This window comes from Lissotriton vulgaris, chromosome 10 (genome assembly GCF_964263255.1).
Source record: "Lissotriton vulgaris chromosome 10, aLisVul1.2, whole genome shotgun sequence".
Taxonomy (NCBI): Eukaryota; Metazoa; Chordata; class Amphibia; order Caudata; family Salamandridae; genus Lissotriton; species Lissotriton vulgaris.
This window is the reverse complement of record NC_141698.1, coordinates 36,288,653-36,308,322: the sequence shown is the minus strand read 5'-3', so window position 1 is coordinate 36,308,322 and position 19,670 is coordinate 36,288,653. Positions and strand designations below refer to the sequence as shown.

Genomic DNA, 19,670 nt, shown 5'->3' with positions numbered 1-19,670 from the left:
CCACCCTCGGGCTCCCTGGAGTGCAGTGGAAGCCTGAACAGGAATAGGACTCCCCAGAAAGGTCTGCCTAAAAGGGCAGGCGTCACTGAATCTGCTGACACAGCTTGGAGAGAGCAGCAGCTGTCATAAACTGGAGATCAGACATGATGGATGCACATCTCCACGCGGACAAGAGCGCTGAGGAGGCCTTCGGGCCAAGTGCATTTACGAGGAGCTCGCGGAGTGCTCCGGGCACTCTTAGCAAGATGGGACATCTGACTCAGGTGTGGACCCCCACCACCCCTTGGCTCTCATGTAAAGATGAGTGTATCCCCTAGACAGGCTCATGCGGCGCAGACTGTGAACTTTGGACCTCCTGTGTTATCTCTGACTTGGTTCTCTTAAAATAATAGCTGCCAGAGGTACAGACTTTCCTCCTGCTCTTGTGAACTTGGGTGTCTGTGTGAGAGATGCAGGTGTTGCAGACTGTAACCCATGGCCCTCGTTTGTCAACCCTGGAGTTCACAGATCACTAGGCTCACCTGAGAGTATGGCCATCTATCAGTCACAGACCCCCTGGATCTCTTGTAAGAATGAGTGGCTGTCTTGAGAGTCTACTGTGACGCAGAGGATCACCCCTGAGTCGCTTACAAGGTTGGGTGCCTTTCCGAGATGGTTTCTCTAGATCTTCTTTTTCATCTCTGGAGTTCGCGGAGTGCGTCTGCCTCTCCAGAAAGGATAGAGTCTTTCTGAAATATCTTTGGGTGATTCAATATTTTCTGGAAGGATGTGTGTCTGCCCAAGAACATTTCAAGTGCCGCGGCTGTCACCCCAGCATCTTGTGATGGGCGTCCGTCTTAGACAGTCTTGGGTAAAAGAGACTATTGCTTCTGTACCTCCTTTTGAGTATCGCTGGGCTGAGAGGACGGGTGTGTGTCCGAGTCAGTCTGAGGGGACCCATGGATCTCTTGTAAGATTGGATGTGTCTGGAATAATTCATGTGGTGCTGTCTCCCACTTAGCATCTCTGAAGCGGACTTGGCTGTCCTAAAAGGATGGGTGTCCAAGAAAATCTCAGATGACACGCACACTGACATCGAAGTATCTCTTCTAAGGTTGGATGTCAGCTGGGTAGGTTCCAGTCGAAGCCCGCTGTCACCCTAGAGTACCCTTTGCATATATTAAGTATTTGTGATAATAGGTCTTTCACAACAGACACTTAAGGCTGGCTGCAAGTGAGACAGAAAAAGGTCCCAGCCCAACCTAGGTGCTAGATGTTTGTGTGACTGGATTGTATCAAACTGAAGCCTTCTGTAAATAGCAGACAGTCCCCGCTGTAGAGATACATTTGAATCATTGAACATGCTCATATAACTATAATGGAAAGGCCTCACTTGCTAATGTGTACAACCTCCGGCTGAGGAGCATTGACCATTGCAGTAATATACTCTATAGAGAGCTAGCCACATCTCAGTGAGTTGCACACTCGCTGCAGAAATATCTGCGTGGCCTGCTGGATCAAGGGTCGAATGCCCACTGGAAGTCGATTTTTGCACAAACTCTAGCTCTCTGGACAAAAATGTACTGTCAGCAAAATTATTTTACTAGGCAAAACATTTGGTATTTTAGAGAGTCAATTAAATGGCTAGCCAAGTGTATCCCTCTGTGTTTATGTAAGTTTTTATTTTCAGGAGATGCACAAGCCATTTAAAAAAAAAGATAAAGGGCCAGATCCTTACATTTGCGACTCGCAAATTGCGTCGCTTTGCGACTCGAAAAATGCAATTTACAACAGTGTCTCAGACACTGAGCGATTACTAATGGGGATGCAAATTGCTGGCCTTATTAATATTCATGAGGCAGGTGCTATTTCCGACCCGGTTAGATATGGCCTACACTCACAGGGATGGTGGCCTGCTGGGGTCAGCAGACCACCATGTCTGTGAATACTTTTTTAATAAAGCAGTTTTTTTCATAAATGCAGACCGTTTTCCTTAAAGAAAAATGGGATGCATTTAAAAAACAAAAATGAAACGTTTGTTTAATTTTTTAGGAGCAGGCAGTGGTCCCTGGGACCACTGCCTGCATCGTGCATTAGTGGTGTGAACTAGTCGGGATGCGTGCATCATAAGTCCATGCTGTAAACAAAACCCCCCGCTAGCATCGTGCATTAGTGGTGTGAACTAGTCCAGATGCATGCATCATAAGTTAGTGGTGTAAACAAGTCCCCCCAGCTTGCATCGTGCATTAGTGGTGTGAACTAGTCCGGGTGCGTGCATCATAAGTCCATGCAGTAAACAACACCCCCCGCTAGCATCGTGCATTAGTGGTGTGAACTAGTCGGGATGCGTGCATCATAAGTCCATGCTGTAAACAAAACCCCCCGCTAGCCTTGTGCATTAGTGGTGTGAACTAGTCGGAATGCGTGCATCATAAGTCCATGCTGTAAACAAAACCCCCGCTAGCCTCGTGCATTAGTGGTGTGAACTAGTCCGGATGCATGCATCATAAGTTAGTGGTGTAAACAAGTCCCCCCAGCTTGAATCGTGCATTAGTGGTGTGAACTAGTCCGGATGCGTGCATCATAAGTGCATGCTGTAAACAAAACCCCCCGCTAGCATTGTGCATTAGTGGTGTGAACTAGTCCGAATGCATGCATCATAAGTTAGTGGTGTAAACAAGTCCCCCCAGCTTGCATCGTGCATTAGTGGTGTGAACTAGTCCGGATGCGTGCATCATAAGTCCATGCTGTAAACAAAACCCCCCCGCTAGCATCGTGCATTAGTGGTGTGAACTAGTCCGGATGCATGCATCATAAGTTAGTGGTGTAAACAAGTCCCCCCAGCTTGCATCGTGCATTAGTGGTGTGAACTAGTCCGGATGCGTGCATCATAAGTCCATGCTGTAAACAACACCCCCCGCTAGCATCGTGCATTAGTGGTGTGAACTAGTCGGGATGCGTGCATCATAAGTCCATGCTGTAAACAAAACCCCCCGCTAGCATCGTGCATTAGTGGTGTGAACTAGTCCGGATGCATGCATCATAAGTTAGTGGTGTAAACAAGTCCCCCCAGCTTGCATCGTGCATTAGTGGTGTGAACTAGTCCGGATGCGTGCATCATAAGTCCATGCTGTAAACAAACCCCCCCCGCTAGCATCGTGCATTAGTGGTGTGAACTAGTCCGGATGCATGCATCATAAGTTAGTGGTGTAAACAAGTCCCCCCAGCTTGCATCGTGCATTAGTGGTGTGAACTAGTCCGGATGCATGCATCATAAGTCCATGCTGTAAACAACACCCCCCGCTAGCATCGTGCATTAGTGGTGTGAACTAGTCCGGATGCATGCATCATAAGTTAGTGGTGTAAACAAGTCCCCCCAGCTTGCATCGTGCATTAGTGGTGTGAACTAGTCCGGATGCGTGCATCATAAGTCCATGCTGTAAACAAAACCCCCCGCTAGCATCGTGCATTAGTGGTGTGAACTAGTCCGGATGCATGCATCATAAGTTAGTGGTGTAAACAAGTCCCCCCAGCTTGCATCGTGCATTAGTGGTGTGAACTAGTCAGGGTGCATGCATCATAAATTAGTGGTGTAAACAAGTCGGGTAGCTTATGCCAAACATCAGTGACGTAAGATATACACAAGATATAAAATGGTAGATCATATCAGAAGGGAAAAAAATCAGTCAGCGCATCATTGAGTCTTTATGAGCCTCGGTAGCTCTTCGGTGCTTGTTTGGACCGGGCCATCGTTAGACGTTCCCTGAAGAGCAGCGAGCTTGTTTGCAGTCTCGGCTGGGGCTCCATTTGAATTGTGTTATAAGGTTGAGGACCAGGGGTCAGATTCTACTCTCAGTTGGGGATCCCGTCTGATTGTTCTCGAAGTTCTGTTCTAGTTCGATTGCCCCTGTTAAAGAAAGTCTGCTCATTATTAACAAAAGAAAATGTAACTGTGTATCGCAATAACGGGCGACAAGGGGAACCCTCCAGCACCTGCACAAGCAGAGGCAAAACACAAATGTATAGATTTTGTGTGCAGGACTCCAAAGCAGATCATGTGATGAGACCGAACAAAGGAGTTACACAGGCGCAGTATTCTGACGTCATGAGTATGCAAACCACCTTCAGATAAATACAAAAATCATGTAATCTTTCACTACTGAGCAAGCTAATCAGAAATTAATTTCTTGCCTCCAAAAGCAGATATGGAAGTGAGGCTTTAGGCGTCCTAGACGGGCACAACTTGAAAGCATGGCTAGTGTGAGCAGAAAGATGGCTGATGCGGTTACTCTTGTGTTGCACTCTCATCTTAGTGTTGCTGACAGGTTTTGGTCCTGTTTGAGTGTTGTTTCAGGTTGGTACCCAGTTAAATTTTGCCCGTATATTGGGGTCCACTTTGCGTTCTTAGGGCCTGATTCACAAAGGTGAACTTACACTTTTCTGTAAGTTTACGTTGTTTGCTATTCACAAATGGATTTGCGAGTAGTAGCTTTACGGGGTCCGAGTCTCCGCACATAAAAAGACAGGACTGTCCTATCTTTATGGCCGGAGACACCTCACTTGTAAAGCTACCACTTGTAAATCCCTTTGTCAATAGCAAGACGCTACAGGTTACATCATAGTTAAGGGGTCAGAAACAGGTTACAACACAAACAATTGTAAATCTACACAAAAGTGTAAGTTTACTTGTGTGAATCAGGCCCCTAGAGTGTGCTCGCTGATCGGGGTCCAGTTTGAGTGTCGTTTCAAGTTTGAATCCAGTTGAGTGCGTTCTCAGTTTGGGTACAGGTATGAGTGTCATCTCAAGTGTGACACCAGTATGAATGCACTCTCAGGTTAGCAGTGCACTTTGATGTAATCCTTCCTGGTTGGCTTCCAGTTTGAGTGCGCTCTCATTTTGGAGTTCTATGTGCCACGGCGTTCTGAGATCAGCTGATTCAGCGCTGGTCTGTACCCCTCGTGTCTGGAAAGCCAGAGCGGGTGGTCGCTCCTTCCGCAGCTTGGCTGCGCAACTTTGGAATTCGCTCCCTGTGTCTATTAGAGCCATTCATAGCCACTTTTCTTTTCGAAAAGCAATAAAGACCTGGCTCTTCCCTGTGTAATCTTTATCCTTTTGGTTCCCGCTGAGGAGTCTGTGGTTGCGCTGGGACGCCCCGTCGCTGGGGCAGCTATGCGCATTACAAATCCCAAAAAATAACATAAATAAATATTAAGTTCAATTTTGCTTGGGTTTTAGGTGCAGTTTGATGGCACTCCTGCAATGAATTCCATTGTAATTCTGCTACCGGATTAGTGGATCCGTTTTGATTATGTTCAGAGAACACTCCGTCTGGACCCAACGCTGACACTTTACGCATCCAGCTTTGGGCCCATTTTGAGGACACTTAAGTTGCTGTCCAGTTTCTGTGCACTCTCTGGTTGCTGTCCAGTTTTAGAGCGCTCTCTGGTGTGTTCCAGTTCATGTGCACTTTGTGATTGGGGACAGTTTTGAGTGCGCTCTCAGGTTGGTCTAGTTTAAGTGCACTTTGTGGTTGGGGTCCAGTTTGAGTGCACTTTGTGGTTGGGGTCCAGTCTGTGTGCTCTCTGAGGTTGGGGGCCAATTTGATTGATAGCTACTTTGTTGCCATCCACTTTGAGTGCACACTCAAGATTTATCCCAATTCTGTTGTGTTCTCGGGTAGTGTCTAGGTGACAGCCCCTCAATTGAGTTCCATTTTGAGTTTGTTTTGGGGTGCAGGCTCAGATGCATTGTCCTCTCACATAGGGCTCCAGGAGTCTGCCTCTCTTTTCTCTCTTCCCTTTTCCTCTCTTCTCTTCTCTTTTCTCTTCTTTCCCCTTGTCTCTTTCTTCTGTCCTCTATTTTGTCACGTCCTCGCTTCTCTCTTAATGTTTTTGTTGGTGGTGTCAATGAAAGGGAGTTACGTACTGCTTAATTGTTTGAGAACAAAATAGAGAGAATGACAACCGGAGATAAGAGGGAGGAAAAAGAGTCTAGAAGAGTGAGAAAAAGAGACAGAAGGTGTAGAGAGGCATCCGATATCTGGCAATCCCAGATTTCAGTAGCACTAGTGGAGGATTCCTAAGAAAAAGAAATAAACTAAGCAGTGCTGCTAAGGCGGAAGCAAAAGCAGCAATTTAAGAAAAAAGTGGAAAAGCGGTTTGTGGCAACTTCACTATTTTGGAACTAATCTGTGTATTTTTATGTATAAATGTCAGAAACTAACCACACAGTATTGATGTTAATTTAAGATTCCTTCCAGTTTTTTTAATATTACGGTAATGCCTGGAGGTGGGGCTCTCTGCAGTGAATGTAGGCACTTCATGTGCAAAGATTGTTTTTAGGATATCAAAAAATAAACAACCGCATCCACTAGATGGATCGCGGAGCCGCTGAAACATACATGTTGTTGAAATTAGACTGCTTCATGTGAACAGTTACACAAATTGTCTCTGATTTTTCATTTTCGCAGCTACACCTATGAGAGTGTGAAGGGCGTTTACCCCGAGTGCCAGTTCGTGTTTGACCTGGAGTTGCCCCAGGACTTTGTACCCAGAGTGGGAGATGGAGAAGTGCAGGAGTTCTACCTGTGGCCCCTGGAGAAGGTGAGAAGGAGACGCGAGGGCAAGGACAGAGTGCTGTGGGGTGGTGAGGTTCTACCTGTGGCCCCTGGAGAAGGTGAGAAGTGAGATGCGAGGCTGTGGACAGGTGATGTGTTAGGTAAGGTTCTACCTGTGGGCCCCGGAGAAGGTGAGCAAGGAGACGCAAGTCCAAGGACAGAGTGCTGTGGGGTGGTGAGGTTCTACCTGTGGCACCTGGAGAAGGTGAAAAGGGAGATGTGAGGGCAAGGAGAGAGGTGTGTGCGGAAGGTGTGTTTCTACCTGCAGCCCCTGGAGAAATGTGAGACCATGGACAGTGCTGTGGGGCGCTGAGGTCCTACCCTGGAGAAGGGGAGAAGGAAGATGGCAGGCCAAGGGCCGAGCTGTCTGGAGGGGTGATGTTCCACCTGTGGGCCATGGAAAGGATGAGAAAGAAGACGCAAGACTAAGGACAGAGCTGTGTGGGGGGGGGGTGAGGTGTGTGTGTGGACAGCTGTGCAGAAGCTGTGCTAAAAGCTGGTACCAGGGATTTCATATTAGGCACAGGCTAGGCCTTTCTTGGCACAGAGCCTGGCATGTAAATACATACTTTCTCTGGTTGAGTCTAAAGAAGGTCGTTGGACGTAACACCACAGGAGAATTTCTGTTCATGGACTTTGAGATGTGGCTGAGCAGCTGTGAGATGCACCAGGGAATTAAAGACTGGTCAACAGAAGGACACTGCCCAGGCGAGACGTTCCTTGGCACAGAGGTCAGGGTGTGATGAATGCATCATGTAATTGATTCTCTAAACATAAATAAAACTGTGTTGTGTTAGTGTGGTGCAGAAGAAGATTTGAGCGCAAGGGCACGGCCCAGATCAGGTGTTCCTTTGCATCGGGCTCATGTATGAAGCCGGCTTCATTTGGTTCAGAGTGAAGAAGCTGAGTCACTGCAACACCACAGGGAGATCTGCACATGGCCAGGGCTCTGTTGTGGTGGTGAGGCGCAGAGGGTCAGTTGTGCACCAGAAGCTGCACCCAGGACTTCATGATTGGTATGCATAAGAGCTGCGCCCTAGCGAGGCATCCCAAGGCATAGATCTCCGCATGGGAAGCCTTCTTCTGCTTGAGTCTAAAGAAGGTCAAAGTCTGTAATCCCAAAGGAAGGTTCTACCTGTGGCCCGTGGAGAAGGGAGACGCAAGGCCATGGGCATCGACAGAGCGAAATTGTTCTGAGTTAGATGTGGAGAGTTTTGCACAAGAAGCTGCAGACTCATAACTGGTTTACAGAAGGGCGTTGCCAGGCGTTCCTTGGTATAGGGCACAGCTTGTGGTTCCTGCTTCATTTGCTGGGGTTAAGGATGTTGAGGGCAGTGACAGTGACCAATACCACAAATGAGGCAAGTTTACCTCTCCTTCTCGGTTTCACCTTTTTTCCCTTTGCAGCCTGACGCTCTGTTTTGTGTTTTGTTCCTAGGTGAAAGAGACCATAGCAACCACCGACTTCAAACCCAACTGTGCCTTGGTGGTACTCGACTTCCTGATACGACATGGATTCATTGACCCTGACCAAGGTGAGGTCATCAGAAGGTGGGTTTAGAGTGCCTTGACTGTCCCATTGAGGAATGCAGACTACACATCATGGTGGCCTGGGGCTAGGCCCACCTTTCACTTGTGACTATGCCTTCCTTTTGTCAATGACTAGGGCCATGCTTTCCTTTTGTTTGTGCATTATGTAGCTCTCTGTGTCTGGGGTATGCCTTCCTTTTATCTGTGCACGATTATGCTCTCCATTTGCGCTGTCCAGAGTCATGCTTTCCTTTTATCCTGCCTTTCCTGCAACTGTACTATACCTTCCTTTTGTCTGTGCAAGGGTATGCTATCGCTTTGCATTATCTGGGTCTGTGCTTTCCTTTTATCCTGCCTTTTCTGTGCCTGTGCTATGCCTTTGTTTTGTCTAAGCCTGAGGCTATGCTCTCCTTTTGTCTGTGCCTGGGAATGCTCTTCCTCTGCGCTGCCTGGGGTATTTTTTTTTAAAGTTTATTCATTTATTGTAATTTTATATAGCGCTAACATTACCCGAAGATGTCAGAGCGCTTTACAATAGAACCATTTGAGATACATTAGGACTTTGGATTACATGAGTTACATAGGAGATATCAACAGGAAAAATTGTAAATGTACAAGTTGTAAAGTCACTCAAGGAAAAGATACAAACAGATAAACTCTACAATCACATAGGAATGGTAGTAAGTACAAAGGACTACTACATATACTAGTGGTTAGAGATAAAAATATATACAAATTGCAAATTCACTCAGGATTACATATATTACATATTTACAGAGCAAGGAATTCTTGCCATCGTTCAGCCAGGTGTGCAGGGGAAGGAAGAGGGGAGAACAGAAAGAAAGGGAAAGGAAGGCAGGACAGGACAGTAGACTAGAGGGGGAAATGAGTAAGAGAGTCAGGAGGAGGAGGGCATTTCGTTTCAAATTCATAGCTGTACTGTTCATGAGCAAAAGTTGAGAACGTGCCTGAAAAGCAGTCTGTGACGGTCCAAGAAGAGGTGGCTGCCGGTGTCCAGCTGGAAGGGCGTGCGGCCACTCACTGCGTCCTCCAGGAGCGAGTCTGTGTAGCGCTGCACCATCTGCCGCTGCGTTATGTTCCTCTTGTTTTTGCATGGACTTGCTCACTCTGCACTGCCTAGGATATGCCTTCATTTTGTTTATGCATGGCATGTGCGATCTGTTTGCCTATGCTAATGCATTCCTTTCCCCTCTGCCTAGAGCGACATCTTCCTTTTTTCTGTGTATTAGTATGTTTTTCCTATGGTTCTGCCTGGGTTATGCCCTCCCTTTAATCTGCGTGGAGTATGATTTCATTTTATTTTGTGCATGGCTTGTGCCTTCTTTCTCTGCCTAGAGCTGCAACTTCTTTTTGTCTGTGCCTGGCGGCTTTCTTCTTTTCACCTCTGCCTAGGGCAGAATCTTCCTTTCGTGTGTGCATGGGCTTATGCTTTTGTGTGCTATGTGCGCATGCCTATACTTTACCTGTGCGTGATGAGGTCCTGAAGTAGTGCTGCACACTGTGCCAAATCCTCAGTAAGTTTATCATCTCTTCTTCCTGCCTTCATCTGACTTCATTGTGTCCTATCATGTCCCTGATCGAGCATTGCATCCTTGGCGACTGCAGGCTTAGTCAGTGTAGGGCTTGTCAATGTTTTACCACTACTGTCCCCAGCACCACAAACCTACACATCATGTTACCTTTTTTTTATAGGAGCAGCTCCAGTGGGCATTGCTTTTTTATTCCATTACATCTTCCATTAAGTTTGTCCATGTAAGCATTGCCATGTCATGTGCAAGAACTTTGCTCCTGGTTCTTGTCATCATGGGCAATTAGAAGAGTATTCACAATAAATCTTACTTAACATGAGCCGCAACAAGTCGGTTGTCTGGAGGTATTTAGACCAAGCCAATATAAACTATGCATTGCTAGATACTGTTTAAAAACCTAGGTGCATCCCTTGTCTCACTGATTGGTTCCTCACAGTCTTTGGTCAAATTTCCATGCCTCCATAGCACTACCACCTCTTTCTTGGTTTGACACCCTATATATATTAGCCACAAGCATCCTTATATCCAGCAACATTGTGTTGTGTCTGGGGCTTTGATAATGCGTGTACTCCACATAACTCACCTAGGCTTACCATAATCATCCAGCGCTTCTGCAAATGTGACGGATCTGTTTCTAGGCATCTTCTAGTATCTTCTCCCTTCCCTCCTTACATTGCTGACATTTCATGTACAATGTGACTCCACAACCGCATGTTGGCTGCAAATAGCCAGTGCCTCATACCAACTTTCACAATTCCTCCCAGACCGACTCACCTGCCTCATTGTATTTGAAAAGTGCACTGGTTTGCTCCCTCCATCTTGAGAAATTCCAGGAGTGGTACATTCGCATTCACCCCTTTGTAGTAAACGATCTCCCAGGTAATGTTTTCGTTCAACCACTGCGCATCAAGCTGCAGTTGGAATGCCATGTGATAGAGCTCCATATCTGGTTGTTCCAACCCTACCTTTTCCCATTGCAAGGTTAAAATGTTCAACCAAAATCAACTGTCCTTCCGAGGCCAGACAATGGACACAAACAACTGGTCCATTCCTGTGTAAACGGGGACATGGATCACTGGAGAACATAGAGACATTGAGGAAAAAACACATTCTTTGCCCGCGAGCCCCTACCTATTGCAGACAGCAGCATCTTGTTCCAAAATTCAATCATGCTCTATGGTCGTATCCTCACCTTGCCCACATTCTGAAAACACTGGGCACCAACATGATGAGTAATCCAGATGCCAGTGTATCAAAAACTAGAAGCCACTGTTTGAGTCCCACGTCTAGATAAGTTGAGTCCTAAAGTACTGTAACCCCCTTCGAGTGGACTTAATGTACGAGATACTTACCTTTGTTAACGATGGATCTGGTAGAGACTATTCTTGCAGCAGATTCCTTAACGTAAAATTATCCCCAGGCGTGAGACTGGATCCGGAAAACTTTTCTTTTCCCCAGCATCTCTGCGCGCCAGTGGGCGGTACCGCGTGACTCCGCCCTGATGTCGCCCGCGGGCGTGAGGTCATCGAGGTCACATAAGCCCCACCCCGGCACGCCAACATCAGTTTTCTTCGGAGACCTTTTCCGCGCCACAACGCGGAACCATCACAACAAAAACTGTGAGAATATGGGAACAGTGTGCGAAACAGCAGATAAACAGAAACGAATGGAGAACAGCCCATTCGGGAAAGTGCAAGGCACTATGGCACCGAAAGTCATAGAAGGAAAGAGCAGAGCGCAGCCACTGTAAAGCAACCCTGCAATTAATACAACATTCTCCCTGAGACAGAAAAATAACATATGTAAAACTGTGCAGCAGACGAAAGAAGTCTGCAACCGCAGTCCATTAATGTTGAAGGACAAAAGAGTAACGACAATTCACCCCAGATAACACCACCAAGGAGAGTTGCGTCCCCTAAAAAGAGCCAAGGCTGAGACCCAGTCAGGTTTCCAACTCAGAGGACTGCACATGAGTCAGAAACTCCACAAACAAGGACAGAGGAAAAATATTAGAAGGCCCCACACTTGAAACACCAGAGTGTAGGGACGCAGGAGTACCTATGAACCTACCCGCCAAGCACCAGAAAGGAGGAATGGATGCAAACCCACCAAACAAACACCCCGCTAAGGAGGAGTGAAAGAAGCACTCGTAGAAGATAAGGCACTCAGAGGTAGGCGAGTGGAGAAGTAAGGGAACTACGAGGCTACCCGTTGAAGGAAGAGCAGAGGATGCAGAAGCTGGGGGCCCCCTCCTCTGAGTCACATGGAGGACACACCCTTTTGCTTCTGCCCGGAGTGTACCCATACGTTTTCCCAGAAGGACAATCATCAGGAGTGCAGTCTTTGCCTAACAAGAGACCACAGTACCAAGAACTGCAAGGGCTGCGCGGAATTCAAGCCCAAATATTTTAGAGCAATGGAGATGCATATTACGCCATGCAGTGGCAAAAGAAAACTTGCCGTCTGTTTGGACCATGCGCATCACTGGACAAAGGAGACCTTCCTCTGCATGAGCAGAACCAATCCCAAGATCCTACTCAAAATTAGTGAAACTGAGCATGCCACACTTTCCGTCGCATGCTGCCCCACCCCCAGGTCTAGGAACCGCTCCATGAAATACCCAAAAGACATACAGATACTTTTTGGTTCTGAAACCTTGTTCCCCAAATCTCTAGCGCTCCCTACTTAAGAATGACCTCTCACTACTCCAAGCCAATCACTGAGTGGAGTTGACCAGAGCCCTTGTCATGGCACGCCTGGACCTCATCTGTACTGGTCTCTCTGTTCGTGAATGCCAGGCTACAGAGGTGACACCACCAGAATGTGCCTGAACCTCCACTAACATGAACACATCAGGTCTCCTCTGAAAGCTCTCCACAGGCTTCCAGTAGAAACCAGAATAAAATTCAAGGCTCTCTGCACTGCACGGTCTAGAACACCAGCTCAGTGAAATGCCCAGAATATCTGCAGAAACAGGCATTGATCTACAGCCAGATGTGTTGCCTGTCCACCCACTTGGTCCATTACTGATCCTTCAGGAGGAAGGGACACTGAGGCAGATCCGCAGACTGAAACTCACTCAACAAACCTTGAAACCTGAATCCAGCTTTGAGTGACTCAGGACACTGCTGGCAACTAAACTATTTAGAGCTGCATTTTAACTGGAGACCTCCCAGATCACCGGCTGAAGTGGAAACCTGTCGGACACAGGTACTCACCCTGCCAGAAAGAGTTCCATCCTCCCCTCCCATCTTCATTAAACTGTGCACTTGCTGTCCTTTCTTGTTTTGTGAGTCATTGTGAGGTAACAAGCACCGCTTTTAACACTCCGAATCAAGTAGATAAGGTATTCGACAAAAGAATAAGGAAAGAAACCAGAATGCAAGGGAAGAATCGAGGAGAGGACTAATCCGATAGAGGCTTCTAGTCGCAGATTTATTCAAATAGAATTATCCCCAGGCATGAGACTGGATCCGAAAACTTTTTGCCACAGCATCCCTGCGCGCCGGGAGCGGGGCGACATCGTACGACTCCGCCCAGGCGTCGTTCGCGTAAGTGACGTCAGCGAGGTCACATAAGACCCGCACTGGCGCTCCTACGTCAGTTTTTTCCTTTGCCGCATGCAACGAGGATCCGGTCTCTGCTCGGGCCTGTTTGGTGCCCCTTTTTTCTCCTCATTGTCCATTTTTTGGGTGGAACAGTGTGCGAATGCCTTCGGACTTTAAGACTTGCACGTCGTGTGAGCATCTTATGTCGGCGACGGACCCTCACCTTATTTGTATGTGGTGTTTAGGAGAGGATAGCGGATTGTGAGGCGTGCCAACAGTTGAAGCCGAAGTCGCGGCGGGAGTGCCGGATGAAACTACTCTCGATACAATAGTGGATGATGGATGGAGCATTTGAGCAAATCAAACACTCACCTCTAGTCAACTGATCTGGGTTTAATCCATCACCATTCTTTAGCTCACTCCGCCACCCCAGTTCAGACATGGCCATATGCTAATCAGTCTGACCCTGTTCCTCATGGGAACAGTCCAGCCCGAACTGACAAGCCATGTCTTCTCTGAACCGGAAACAAGCATCACGGGAAAGGTTTCGGGTTCATTACTCTCATCAGCCAGGCTATCTTGAATCCAGTGGTAAAGTGAGCAAGGGACTCACATCTGAGCATACCCTGCCGACTTAGGGCGAACAAAGCGATACAAAAGGGTATGATGGACGGAGCGTTTGAGCAAATCAAACACTCACCCCCAGTCAACTGACCTGGGTTTAATCCATCATCATTCTTTAGCTCACTCTCGGCGTACCTCTCCAGGGCGGCTTCCTCTCCTTGGTCAGCCTCTGCAGAGAGCTTCAGATACGGCCGTTGTCGTCGGCCTCGCCCTTCTTCGATGTCGCGAGAGCATCGCTCACCGGTGGGTAAGTGTCACAATTTGTCCCACAGGGGCTGATGTTCGGCCTGCCGGGGCCGTGGGCTCTCCGAGATTGATGCAGCCCCGTGTGTCGTCCTCCTAACCCCCGTTTTCCGGTGACTGAGCGTCGAGAGTCCAGAAGAGACATACGCGGCGGCTTTGCAGGCCTCGCTGGCATTTTCTCCTCCTTCCCCACCTGGGGCGTCAGCAGATCCCTTGCCTTGCACGGGGCCCTCCGGCGGCTCCGGCCCGGCGCTGTCTGGTTCGGATGCAGGCTTGGAGGATGTGGTGCTGTTGGGGTGCGGCCCTTCGGGGGTCCCTCCTTCAGACCACTGCGCCTCTGTCTCGCCGCAAACTCCTGCGTGAGTCCCTGTGGTGTCGTGGGAGGTCGCCTGGGCTCAGGTCACATCCCCAAGCCCCACTCGGCCCTCTGGGCAGGCGAAGGCCTTGTCCATGACTGAGCTGATGCCGCCGCGGGGCCGGGCTGCGCCACAGGGGTCGGTGGACCCTCCTTGTTCCGCTCTGGGTCGAGGCTGGGTTGGGTCCCATCGTCCCCTGCCGGGCCCCTTTCGACCCTCCCCGCGAACGGCTGCCTCGTCAGGGGGCGAGTCGGAGGTAGAAGTGTCCCTTGCACCGCCGCATGGGTCGCCGGGACACCTCCTCCACATCCTGGGCCGAGGCTGGCAGAGGACTTCGTGTCACTCCCCTGGTCCCTCTCGTTCCTCCACACAGGCGGCTGCCTCGGCGGAGGTCGAGTCGGTGCCGTTCCGGCACCGCCCCTTGACCATTTTGACTCCGCTCCGGTCCCTGGCGCGGTGTGACTTGGAGGGGCCCTGTCCGGTGTCTCTGTCGGCACCAGATGGCGTCGACCTCCTACCGCGGGCGGCGGATTCTACTGCCCCGTACAGGAGTCGTGCCGCGGATTCATCTTCGGACGCTCCCTCTTCTCCAGAGGTTGCTGCACACTGGTGTCATCCTCCCTGGAGACGTGCGGCAGCGTGGTGTCCTTTTCACCGACATCATCGAAGGGTGGCTCCCTGCCATTTTTGAGGTCTGTCTTTCCTTCCACCCCTCTACCTCAAGTCCACTTTTACGGATGTCTTTTCCGTCCCTGCCGCCACTGTTGACTCCGCCGTCCCGGTAGGTCCATTGGCTGGACTCTTGGGGGCGCAACACGTTCGCCTCGACCAGTGCTGCAATGCGGACCCATAACACATTATGTGTGTTGGCTAGGGCCTTGTAACGAGGTACACCGCCACAAACGGGTAGTAAAACAGGACGCAGGGGTTGAATGGTGGCTCATGGACTCATCCCCTCCTTCCTCACAGGACTACCAGGAACCTTGGCAACCACTGCCACAAAGGGGGAAAAGTCAGAGCGACGCCTTTAAGTGGGCGTGTACTACAGACGAAGAAACACCCCAGCGTGACGTGGATCTCGCAGCAGTGAGTAAAGACCAGGAAGAACACCAGTCGGCGTGTGACGACACCAGAGGAGACGGAGTGAGGAGTGCGAGAGGAGACAAGAACGGAGGACGGTACAAGCCAGGAGGAGAAGCAGACGAGCCAGGAGGCCAACGGATCAACGCTTCGCCGTGCCACACTCCTGAGGGAGAAGTGTGGCTAACACAGGTACGGCAGAAACTTTCGAGCTGGGCGGGGAGGAGGAGTTCAGTACCGCCATAGAACCGGACGTACTGTTGTTACATCTCATCCGGTTGTACATAGCATTACATAGTGTAAATAGACCTGAACCCGTCTCCCTTGTCTACCTCCTTTCCCCCCTCACTCTTTCCCCACCACGAAACCTCCACTATTGGTTGCCGTTTAGCACCCGTCAGCGGTGTCCCTCACTTCCCCGGTTCCCTCGGGATGGACACGGTATGAGGATGTGAAACTAACGGTCCTTCTGTTTGTGTTTCTTTTACACGGCCACGTCGAGAGAGGGCTCCAAGGAACTGCCAGGAGTGCGGCTACCTAGACAAGAAGGGGTACAACAGAGACAGCCTCACCACGGATCCCTCAGAGTTTGCCCGGGAAAGATTGACATTTCGCCGAAAAAAACTATATGTGAAAATAAAACCGCATTACCACAACGAAGCCTACAGCCTCTCACTAACCCCGCCGTTACAGGCCTCCTCTTGATTGTGGGACTTGGCTGAGTCTTTGGGATTCACAGCTTCCCCAGAGACTGCTCAGGTGGATTTACAGCATAATGCGTTGGATGGCCGGGAGCTAGCAGCCTTTATTCTCCGCTCCGCTTTGGACATTTCGGAGGTGCTGGGCAGGGCCATGGCTTCCTCAGTCTCCTTCCGTCACCATGCTTGGCTTCAGGATGGAGTGTTCCCTGAAAATATTCGGGAGCGACTGATTGATCTTCTGTTCAATGGCAGCCTGTTATTCCATGCCCCGGCTGACTCCGCCATCCAAAGGTTCCTTGCAGGGCTCCGTCCTCCTCCCCCCTTCTCAGTGACTGCTGAGTTGAGCTGGTTCTGGGCTTTTCTTTGGGCCGGTTGCCCTTGCTGTGGAGCGTGTTATATGGCCATCAAGCCCTCCTTGCTGGGACTATGGCATTGTTGGCTGCTGGACGGCCCATTGTTGTGTGTGTATTTTTACCGGAGTTGTTTTCACAGACTTGGCCCTAAGATTAGGCCTTCTGTTTTTTTTCTTGGGCTTCTTAACAAGCCCTTCATGGGGGTTTCTTTCCCCGCGGCTCTTTGTTTTTCATCTGCTGCATAAGTCCTTCCAAAGAGGGTTCCCATATCTTGGGACTTAACGTACCCTATGTGGGGTAGTGGTGGCTGTTATATAGCTTGTGTTCTGCTGGAGAGTCCTGGTTGCCTTCGGGTGCCTGTTCTCCATGGCGTTTAAGTATGTTGCTTTTGCTTCTTGAAGTTGTGTGCGCGACTCCTCGCAGGGGTGTGTCTGGGCACTTCCTCGCCTTTCTGGTCCTGTCCTGAGGGCTGGGATGACTCTGTGTTCTCCCTTGTCAGGGGTCACCTGCCCGGTCTCCCTGTGGCCCCGGGCTGTTCTTGCTTCTGGCGGCTTACGACTGGCAGTGCCCTTCTGGCTGGCCTGTTGCCTTCCATCTAGGGTAGACTTGCCTTCTTTTCCCTTGTTTCCATGGGCCCTCTGGGGTCCTTCTTCTTATTCTTCTTCTTCCTCTGTCTGTTTGGCATTGGATTGGAGCTCTGTTGCCTTCTTGGGGAGTGGGGTGCTTCGGCCTCTCTGGCCTTGCCCTTGGTTCCTCTGCTGTGAGTGTACGGGCCTCTTTAGCCTTCTTTCTCCCTCCTACATCCTCTTGGGGTCGGTGGTGTTCTGCTTGTGGGGGTTCCCCTTGACTGGCAGGGACGAGGTTCTTACCTGGTGCGCGGATCTGGTCTCCTGTGGGACCCTCTGTTCTGTCCTGGCTGGTGGGGCCCTTTCGCAGACCCTCCTTCCCCGTGGGTATTGCTAGGGTATCTATTCTATGTGAAGGAATCTGCGGCTAGTAGTCTCTATCAGATGTATGAGTTACTTACCTTCGGTAACGATGTATCTGGTAGAGGCGATTCTAGCTGCAGACTCCTATACCCGCCCTTTCTCCCCGTTCTGCGAGGAACCTTGGGTTGGTCTTCGATACTGTCCTCGCCGGTGGGGGGCTGTGTCTCCTGTGAGTGCCTTCTTTTGCTCATGATGGGTGGCTCCGTCTGGTTGCGGTTCATTCCTCCTTCTGTTGGAGGATGGTGTTCCGATGCTCTGGTACCCCACTGCTCTGGCTACTCCAGGTTGGGGGGGATTGCCTTCAATCTCTGTGTCCCCCCATCTGATAACCTCTGAATAGAGGTCATCTGGCCATGCCTTGACCTTGTTCCATGGAGGATGGTTGCCCTCCATGCTGGGGCGGCTTGGAGTTGTTCTCCCTGTCTGTTTTGGGACTGGCTCCACTTCCTTGTTCAGGATGGGGGTGGTGGGCTACAGGTGTCATGACTTTTACGCATGTTCCTTGCCTCTAGGGCACGGGGGGAAGCTGTCTATGTACGGCGGGGTGGCTGCTCAGGGCTCTGCTCTGTTCTTTCTTCTTTCCCTGCTTCTGGGCTCTGCAGTGTTGACACTGCTCCTTGTGGTGATGTTAGTCACCATTACTTTTCCAATTTTTCTGCTCTTTGCACACTGTTCCCATGCTCCCACAGTTTATCTGGTGGCTCTGCGTTGTGCATCGGAAAAGTTCTCCGAAGAAAACTGACGTAGTCGTGCCGGGGCGGGTCTAATGTGACCTCGCTGACATCACCTACGTGGACGACGCCTGGGCGGAGTCGCGTGATGTCGACCCGGCACGCAGGGATGCTGTGGCAAAAAGTTTCCGGATCCAGTCTCACGCCTGGGGATATTTCTACGTGAAGGAATCTCCGGCTAGAATCGTCTCTACCAGATACATCGTTACCGAAGGTAAGTAACTTGTACATCAGGACATTAATGTAGAGCCAAAAAGAGATCAAGAAAAGAGTCCGCCCAGGGCTGAAGTTAGCACCTTCCGGAGACATCAGAGAGTTTCTCTCCCTGAGTGAGGACTCTTTGAGCTGGCAAGCTGTCTAGACTGGTGTGATTTACCATGATTCATGCGTCGTTGTTTCCAGAAACTGTAATGTGATAGGATTTACAGAAGTAAAATCAATGTCTGATTCTAATCGTATGTATTTGAATCATGAACACAAGGCCTAGGCGGTTTAGGCTTTAAACTGTTGTTTTTTCTTGCATTTAATAACCCGTGTAAAAGCCCAGGTTCCCATGTTTGCATCATAATAGTTTTTGCTACACCTCTGCGATGAGCATTACTTAGTCTCACGTTCTGGGTAACGTTGGTGTTTATTCGCTTTGAAAGAGACAAATGTCCTCAATTCTTGTGTTTTGATTTTCTCCCTCCCAGACCCGTATTACCTGGAGTTTGTTGAAGGCCTCCACCGGGCGCTGTGAGCACAGAGAAGGTGCAGCCAGGAGTCCTTCCTGACACATCTTCAGAGGGTGGAGTCCTCCTAGAAGGCAAAGCTCTGGGAGCTACAGAAAGGAAAAGGACAAACCGAGCTATGGGGGCCGGATTAGGAGGCCGGAAGTGGAAGCTGTGCTTTTACACTGGGGCATCGGACTCTGGGGGTCAGCCAATCAAATCCAACAGTAGGGAGGTGGCATGTCAGTGTATTTCCAACCAAACCCTTATGGAACGGGTGGTAACTGCTATGTTCGTGTATGGATTGTGTATCTACTTCTAAAATCCTTGACTATCAAACGCCAGCAAACGAAGAACAAACAAAGCAAAGTGGCCAGGGTAATGAAGCCAGATTTCTTTTTTTACAATACTAAATAAACAAAGTTTTTTTTATTAAAGAAAAGTACAGTGATTTATATATTGGTGTATTTGTATGAGATCTTTTTTAATGAATGTTTGTGTGTTTTGTGCAGCCTCCTTGCAGTGAGCTCGTGTTTGCTCTGAGGGAATCCTGTGGTTCAGTTCACAGGACTTGAAGGGTTAGAAGGATGGAGCAAGCCTAACATGGGCTGATACAACCTTGGACCCACCTGCCTGGTGGTTTTGTTTGAGGTTTGTGT

At 49.5% G+C, this 19,670-nt stretch overlaps 1 protein-coding gene across 1 annotated transcript in view; it reads left to right on the top strand.

Moving 5' to 3' along the window:
• Positions 1-19,467, top strand: part of LOC147684445 (uncharacterized) — a 58,062-nt gene extending 38,595 nt beyond the window's left edge. The window contains exons 6-8 of the mRNA XM_086942347.1: positions 6,450-6,582; positions 8,035-8,131; positions 18,994-19,467. Coding sequence (XP_086798473.1) covers positions 6,450-6,582; positions 8,035-8,131; positions 18,994-19,040 — 277 coding nt within the window. The 3' untranslated portion in view covers positions 19,041-19,467. The remainder of the gene's footprint in view (positions 1-6,449; positions 6,583-8,034; positions 8,132-18,993) is intronic.
• The last annotated feature ends 203 nt before the right edge of the window (positions 19,468-19,670 follow it).